General features: G+C 49.9%; 1 protein-coding gene across 2 annotated transcripts; it reads left to right on the top strand.

Moving 5' to 3' along the window:
• The first annotated feature begins 2625 nt into the window (after positions 1-2625).
• On the top strand, positions 2626-8065 carry SPRY2 (sprouty RTK signaling antagonist 2). Of its 2 annotated transcripts, none has more exons than XM_045978459.1 (2): positions 2626-3454; positions 6259-6392. In XM_045978459.1, the coding sequence occupies exons 1-2, from the start codon at positions 2697-2699 to the stop codon at positions 6275-6277; spliced, it is 777 nt and encodes a 258-aa protein (XP_045834415.1). In that variant the 5' UTR covers positions 2626-2696; the 3' UTR covers positions 6278-6392. The 2 variants fall into 2 exon arrangements, with proteins under 2 accessions (XP_045834415.1, XP_045834414.1); XM_045978458.1 differs by having other exon boundaries at positions 3318-3449; positions 6259-8065.
• The last annotated feature ends 396 nt before the right edge of the window (positions 8066-8461 follow it).

Here is an 8461-nt window from a genome sequence, read left to right as displayed (position 1 = left end):
TAGCTGGGATTCAGAAAGCATGTTACTTGGTGCAACCTGAGAACTTAGGAGTGATATGGATGCAGCAAGAACTTCCATGGATTCTGTATTTTCAACATTAGGCAAATGGCAATGCCTGTTCATGCAGTGCTGCCTTCCTAGAACCTTGTACAGCACCTTAGAAAATGGGGCTTCACTGTGAAGTTTTACATAACATTCTTTCATAATCCTGGAGTATCTTCCAGAATGAACCCCAGTTATAATTTTGGGATGCAATATGACAATTAATTTGGGTACACATTGCAAGAGCTGCACCAAACATTTCATTATGTCTGTATATCCACGTGCAGACACACAAACAGCATTCCTCACCAGGATTATAATTCACTAGGTAAATTTGGGGGCACAATATATTGATGTACATTCTACATCTGAAAAAAAAAACACAATAATTTCACTAAATAAACAATGAAGAGCAAGTTAGAAAGAATGCAACAAGTTCTTGTTTTTACCTTGTGCTTAAGTGATAGGTTAAATGTTTTTCCAGTCAATTAAACTGCAGGCTGCGGGGGAAGAAGGGGAGAGCTAGATTACATGGGATTCTTTCTAGCTCATGAGAGATAAATATAAATTCCTAATGACTCATTAAAAATATAAGGTGCTCTGACCAGCCAGAAGCTCCTAATTTAAATCCCAGTTTATGCTTTGATCCAGAACAGAGTGTCTTCGCAAAGTTCCTGCAGCAGAGGGAGAGTAGCATGGGTACAAGTGTCTCCTAAGAAGCAGCCATTGGGTGCAGGGGGTTGAGAAAATGAAGAGAAGGCTTGTCTTCCACCTGCTCTGCCGGAGACTTGCTGCCCCCACCCCCCTTCCACACCTTGGCTTTCCATTGGTAAAAGCTGGAGTTCTTTCGAACCCAGGTATCTCATCTCATATTCCACACGGAAGGTGTCTCAGGAGACGGTAGGAAAAGCTATCCGGCTTTGTTCATTTTGAACCAGCCGGCCTAATACACATTTTAGAGCGCAACCTCCCTCCTCTGTCCTCGTCCAGTACCCTGTAAACCGACCGCACCGGCCCCAGCCCCGCGCCGGGCGGGCGCCCCCTGGTGGCCTGATGGGCCATAAACGCAGAGGCGCCTGCGTTCACCGCGAGGCTAAAAGGACTTGGGCGTGGGGCGGGCTGCCGGGCCGTGGAGGCCCGGTCGTCCCTTTACCTCAGCCCCAGGGACACCGCAGAGCCGGACGACGTAGTCTCGTCCACCCTCACCGAGGTGTGGGGGACGTAGGCTAGCACCCGGAAATAACGCATGCCACTTCCCCTGCCATCTCTTGTTCCAAACCCAGGGCGAGTGGGGATCGCCCTAGAGAAACATGGAGAAGGCAGGGCGAGAGCGCAGCGCGGCAGGGAGCGCGCCCGGGACATTCTAGAGCTAGAGCTCGAGAGGAGGTAGCGAGTGCCAGGGTAGCTGCAAACGGACGTGAGCTGGAGCCCGACGCTGGGAGTCAAGCAACACGTTTTCCTAGCACTATTTCAAGAACTCCAACCCCGCACGAGGGCAGGTGCTATTCGGGAGATTTGACCGTACTGACCTGTAAAGTAAAAACATTGTGTAAATTATTAGAATTCAGTATCAGGGGCGTGGGGCGGGGGATTAATTTCCCACCGGTGTTCCCACGTACAAGCACGTTTCTTAGTAAACGAACGGCAGTTAGAGCAGTGCATACCTATGCATTTTCTATCTTAATATTTCTACATTTTCAAGCGGGGAAATGCACACCGCCTTCAAAAGGTACAATAGGATCTTCTTGGGAAATATTCTAGGTGACAAGGGAGAGTCGGAAATGAAGGCTGACTTCTGGTTAAGTGAAGGAAGTCTGCGGTGGCACAGTAAGCCCCCCCTACCATTTCAGAAGCCCGTCATGTCGACCTTGAGTTATCGTGTCTGTTATTAACTAATTTTTAAAAGGCTGAGACCGTAGGATTTCCTTCAGCTATTGCGTCAAAGAAAACATCTTCAAAAAACCTCCATCTATAGCTAACTCTCCTTGAAAAACAAAATAAAATCTAATACTAAACTAAAAACTAGGGAGCGACACCATCAAAAGCAAATCTCGGTCAGAGCATAAAGTACTTGAAATCCGAATCTGCATTCCGTTCCTCTCGTACACGGCTCTGAGGTGGGGGGGGCGGTTTGTGCCGGTGCCTGGTGTATAATCGGGTTAATCCAGTAGACAAAGAATAAACCAATAGCCCTCCCACCTCACTTCCCGCTCCCCTTCCCCTCCGCCCCCCTCTCCCCGTCGCCCCCTCGAGGGGGAAACAGAAAAGAGGAGAGGTGGGCTTGAAATGGATTCCGAACAAACTCTTAAAACCTGCAACTTGTTGTTTTAATGCGAACGCTGAGTGGCCGGGTTTAGTTTTCAATGTTCATTCCCTTTTCTCAATGGCAAGGAGAAAGTTCCCTAAGTCAGTGAGAGCCTAAGGCTCGTCCTCCTGGCCTCTGGGGAAACCTTAAGGTCAGTGTTTCCTTGAAACTGGATAAACTGACCCCGCCGTGCCCAGCCCGGCCCCGCGGGCGCCCCGCGTGACGGCGTCCGGACGGCAGGACCGGCCCGGGGACGCGCGGGGCGGCGCGGTTGCCCTTTTGAATGCCTCCTGCGGCTCGGAGCGCTGGCGGGCGCTGAAGTGTGAGTGAATGTAGCCCCGCGGAGCCAATGAGCTGGGACCGGATGCGATATATCCTCTGGGACAACAACTGCTCTGTTCCGCCTCGGATCCACATGACGCCATTTACTGCTGCCGCGGCCGCCGCAGAGCTCCCTGCCTCCGGAAAGGCGAGGGCGCAGGCCAACGGCGAGCCCCCCCGGCCGGGCCCCAGACCCTCCTCCTCCTCCTCCTTCACCTCCTCCTCCGCACCCACCGCCCCCGCCTCGGCCTCGCCGCCGCGCCTCCACAACGCCCAGTCTGCACCGCTGAGAGCCGCGCAGCGCAGCGCGAGCGGAGGAGAGGGGCCGGCGGAGCGCGCAGCGCCCAGGCCCCCGCGCCCGCCCGGCCCGGCCCGCGCCCCCGCGCCGCCTCCGCGGCGACGCGGCCGCAGCCGCACGACTTGGCCATCTGGCTTTAGGTTTTCTCTAAGGCGGTTTTCTTTTTCTACTTCACTCATCTGCCAGGAAGAGAGACTAGCCGTTGGCGCTTCGGCCTCCAGTTCATTGAGAAAAAGGAAATACTCCGCGTGCGTTTCTAGAAGGGGGGTCGCCCCCAGCCCCGAACCCCGGAGTGTTCATCGGCTGGGGACTTGGCTCCGGATTTTCCTCTCTTTTTTCCCTCCCGCCGATTGCTCGGAACTTAGACTGAAGCAGAGTTTGGAAAGAAGGGGCGAAAAGTTTGCATCGGGGCTGGGTTTTATTTGCACATCGCAGGAAGACGAGAATCCAACGGAGAGGGGTTGGTGCAAAGCCGCGATCACGGTGAGGCACGTTTGGCTCTTCCCCTCCTGGCGCCTTTGCCGGCGCGTTGTGGGCAACATGGAGTAGGTGCAGCCGGACCAGGAGTGGGCTCTGTCTCTCCTCAGGCCTCCCTTTCTCTAACCCCGCAGGGTCCCCGCGGGGATCCAGGGAGCTGCCCGTGGAGCTGCCCTTGATCCGAGCTCGGCCTGCCTCGGCGGGGGCTGCAGTGCGCGGCGCGCACGGTGTCCCCAGCCCAGGGACCCCACGCGCCCGCGCTCTGGGGGGTTGGGGTGGCGGACTGCTCGTCGCGGGTCGGCTACTGGCCCTGCCTTGGCCGCGAATTCGGCGCTGAGAGCGGGAGAGGGAGGGGGAACACTTTGTGTTTTCCAGGTCCCCGTTGTTGCCCGCATTTCTAACCTGTTCATCTCCAGGGAAGGCAAGTCCTGGGTGAGACCGTCCCGAGGCAGGGGCACCGGCGGGACCGGGGGCGCGCGGGTCGCTCGCCTCACGGGGGCTGCGAAACCCCGCGGGTGCAAAATGGGCAGGGTGCCGGGCGAGCCGGTGCGGGTGGAAGCGTCGCCCTGCCGGGCGCCGGGTCTGCGGTTCGGAAGTGCAGCTCTCTCTTTTTTCCGTTCTCTGTGGTCGGCTTGGGTCACGCTTTTTTTATCTTTGGAAGATTGGGCTGACCTGCCACAGGAAGAAAGTCATCAAGCGGTCGCGATCGTTTTCCATTACCTGAAAATAGGTGGCAAAAGAGGCTAGTTTTTTTTTTTTTAAATTTCCTTTGATGGCCTGATCTACTTTTTCCTGCTGCTGCTGCTGCTGCTGCTGCCTTGAATTCAGAATCTTGTGCGTTTTTACAAAGCGGTTTCTGTGTTTGCCCCACCCTTGTACTGAAGTCCTTTCCCTTAATCCTTAGTCTGATCACACACTGTTCTTAATGGGGGTTTCTAACCACTTTCCGGGTGGGGAATGGGGAGCGTGGGGGGTGGGCGGCGGGAGCTGCAAAGGAGGCTAGGAACGGGCAATAATTATTTTTGTTGAAAAAAAAAAAATTCTCCCCCTCCCCCCAAAGATGCTACTTTCCAAGGCCAGCAAATCTTCGCGGAAAGTTTCCAGCTCAGGGATCTGTGTCCTGCACGCCTGGCTTGTGCAGTGGGGCTCTGGGAATTGCCCTTTCTTTAAAAAGCAATTTTTCTTTCACTTTTTCTCTCCACTCAAAAGGAGATGAGGTGTGCAGATTGCAGGCAATGTCCCTTCGTTCAGTGCATGGTGGAGTCGCACAGTGTGCGTGGGTTAGACCTCTGTCCCGGCAGTGTATCTTAAGACATGGCTTTTGGCGTCAGGGCTTGAAACCTGTGCCCGACATTCGAGGGCCTTTGCCAGAACGCCCTGCGGTGGGCTCCGTGACCTCTGCCTGGGGGTGGAGTAGTTCGGGAGCTGGCAAACATTTCTCCGGGGTGGGATATATTTTAGCCGGGAGGTAGAGAGGGGGGAGTGTGCTCTAGCGTTTCAAGGCGCGTCCCCCCCACCCCACCCCCGCTCCGCGCCTTCCAGTCAGTCTTGGGATTGTGTGCGGGGTGAGGGCAGCTTGGCCCCTGGGCTGTGTCAGTTTCCCGGGAGAAAAGGCCCCCTGGGGCTCCGACTGTGTCCCACCTGCTGGGGAAGGTGTTGGGATGCAGATAGAGACGATAAACGGAGTGAAAGCAAAGATCTACGTTGTCTTGTCTGCCCTGCTGTTGGAAGTGAGATCCGGTTTCCAGCTCTGCCTTCGTCCGAATTGGGAAGCGTGTGTCACCTGCCTGTGTCTCTCATAAAAATCGGGGGCTGGATAAAGGGCCACTTTGGCCCGTTTTTGTTCAGTGTAGACTTGGCATAGGGGGTGATAGTTTGGATATTTATAGAGAGATTGCAGGTTAAGCGATTGCATGTCAGAATGAGAGATTGGAGACGTGACCAATCTTTGAAACACTTCCTGTTATCCCCAGTCAGTTTAGGTTCTAAACTATTAAGTTTTGGGAAGCGGGCAAAGCAGGGAGAACAGTCTTTTAGGTGCAGCATGAAAGATGCTTTCTCAGGTTATCGATAGTAAAATGTTTGATCCACAAGTTGAGAAGTTGAAAATAAGTTCCTGTCTTCTTTTTGCTGGTTGTTCTCGTTTTCCTGGCACCTAACAGGGTTTGAATGGATTTGTTTTTAGTTTATAACTTTTGTTACTATATAGTTAATAATGCATGACTTGTGAAATTTATAACTTCCGGGGGGGGGCGAATATTTGCTTTTTTGCAAGTCACATCCATTCTACGGTATTCTAAAAAGTTGCAGGATATTTGCTAAATTATAATTAAAGGTATATGGTGTAAAAACAGAGTAAGAACCAAGAATTTCTAGGCTGCATTTATTGATGCTTAAGGCACAAATGACCACGACAAAGTTAAACCCATCTCAGATTTTGAAAAAGTATTCAACTTTTGCATCTGGTGGCAGCAGTGTTGTGTTCTAACCTTATTTTCCTGCAATCTTTACCTTGAACCTGAACCTTGCAGTTCTATGCTTATTTGAATAGGGAATCATTACTTATGTGATTGAAACAAAGATCAGCTTTGTGTTAACTACACATCGCAAGGTTAAAGAACTGTCAGTACCCTGTCATAATTTTTACTTTTTGGTATGGCAGTGATCATGTATGGCTATTTTAATTCCCTCCTTGGCCACTCCATTTCAAATCCTGTTCCTGTAGGAGATTGGAAAACGAAGAGTTAATTCAGGTGGGCGGAGAGTGGGAAGTATCCTGGAGTGTAAACCAGCTCTTTCCTCTTGGTTTCTGCAGGAATTCAGATGTGTTCTAAGCCCGCTGGAGTGACCACACTTCCCAGACCTGATGGAGGCCAGAGCTCAGAGTGGCAGCGGGTCCCAGTCCTTGCTGCAGGCGCCCCGTGACATTGGCAGGCAGCGTGGGGAGCCCGACCCCAGAGACGCCCTCACCCAGCAGGTACACGTGTTGTCTCTGGATCAGATCAGAGCCATCCGAAACACCAATGAGTACACAGAGGGGCCTACTGTGGTCCCAAGACCTGGGCTCAAGCCTGCTCCTCGCCCCTCTGCTCAGCACAAACAGGAGAGGCTCCACGGTCTGCCTGAGCACCGCCAGCCTCCCAGGCTCCAGCACCCACAGGTCCATTCTTCTGCACGAGCCCCTCTGTCCAGGTCCATCAGCACAGTCAGCTCGGGGTCTCGGAGCAGTACAAGGACAAGTAACAGCAGCAGTTCCTCTGAACAGAGACTGTTAGGACCATCTTTCTCCTCGGGGCCTGTTGCTGATGGGATAATCCGTGTGCAGCCCAAATCTGAGCTCAAGCCAGGTGAGCTGAAGCCCCTGAGCAAGGAAGATTTGGGCCTGCATGCCTACAGGTGTGAGGACTGTGGCAAGTGCAAGTGCAAGGAGTGCACCTACCCTAGGCCTCTGCCATCAGACTGGATCTGCGACAAGCAGTGCCTTTGCTCAGCCCAAAACGTGATTGACTATGGGACTTGTGTGTGCTGTGTGAAAGGTCTCTTCTATCACTGTTCTAATGATGACGAGGACAACTGTGCTGACAACCCGTGTTCTTGCAGCCAGTCCCACTGTTGTACACGTTGGTCTGCCATGGGTGTCATGTCCCTCTTCTTGCCTTGTTTATGGTGTTATCTTCCAGCCAAGGGTTGCCTTAAATTGTGCCAGGGGTGTTATGACCGGGTTAACAGGCCTGGATGCCGCTGTAAAAACTCAAACACGGTTTGCTGCAAAGTTCCCACTGTCCCACCCAGGAACTTTGAAAAACCAACATAGCACCATGAATCAGGAATATGACAGTAATAAGGATTGTTCCTTTTTTTTTTTTTTTTAACACTTATGCAACCAACTAAATAGTTATAATCTTGGCACTGTTAATAGAGGGTTGGGATATCCTTCGCTGTTTGCAGTGAAATGCTTTTTGTCCATGTGCCATTTTAACTGATACGCTTGTTAGAACTTAGCTAATGGAGCTCAGAGTTTGGGATAAGGAACTTGGGGACCCACGTGTTGCATAAGCTAAAGCAACAGACACTCCCGAGGCAAAGTTTTTGTTTGTGAATAGTACTTGCAAAATTTGTAAATTAGCAAATGACTTTTTTTCCATTGTTTTCTCCAGAGATAATGTGCTATATTTTTGTATATACAGTAATATTTGCAACTGTGAAAAACAAGTTGTGCCATACTATATGGCACAGTCACAAAATATTATACTAATATGTTGTACATTCGGAAGAATGTGAATCAATCAGTATGTTTTTAGATTGTATTTTGCCTTACAGAAAGCCTTTATTGTAAGACTCTGATTTCCCTTTGGACTTCATGTATATTGTACAGTTACAGTAAAATTCAACCTTTATTTTCTAATTTTTTCAACATATTGTTTAGTGTAAAGAATATTTATTTGAAGTTTTATTATTTTATAAAAAAGAATATTTATTTTAAGAGGCATCTTACAAATTTTGCCCCTTTTACGAGGATGTGCTAGTTGCTGCAAAAGAGGGGTTACAGATGCATATGTTCAATATAAAATAGAAAATATATTAACGTTTGAAATTAAACTGAACTGTTTTGTCTTATTTTACCTTTTCTTTGTTTCTTTTTTTTTTTCCCCAAAGTGAAAAAAACCCACATTTCATGTTAAGACTAGCATTTCAATGAAATAGTTTCACTTATCTACAAAGTTCTTTAAAGGGGAGGTTCAGGGATTTTTTTTTTTCCCCTAGAGATAATTCTGGTAGTTGGGAAGAAAATAACAGAGCACTTGACTTGGGTGTATTAATCCTGAGATCATTGTTCCTGTTCTTTCCTTTTATAGACTGATGGCTTTCCTCTGTTTCACATGTTTAAAAAAAAAAATTATGTTAAACTAATTCATTCTGGAGACTTCCCTAAAAGATTAACAATCAAGGGTTTTTTTTTTTTCTTTACATACGGAATTAAATATTACGAATAGCCATGAGGCTACTTCAGGACCAGA

This window comes from Meles meles, chromosome 14, assembly GCF_922984935.1.
Source record: "Meles meles chromosome 14, mMelMel3.1 paternal haplotype, whole genome shotgun sequence".
Classification (NCBI taxonomy): domain Eukaryota; kingdom Metazoa; phylum Chordata; class Mammalia; order Carnivora; family Mustelidae; genus Meles; species Meles meles.
Note: the sequence above shows the minus strand (reverse complement) of the source record. Positions and strands in the feature narration are given on the sequence as shown.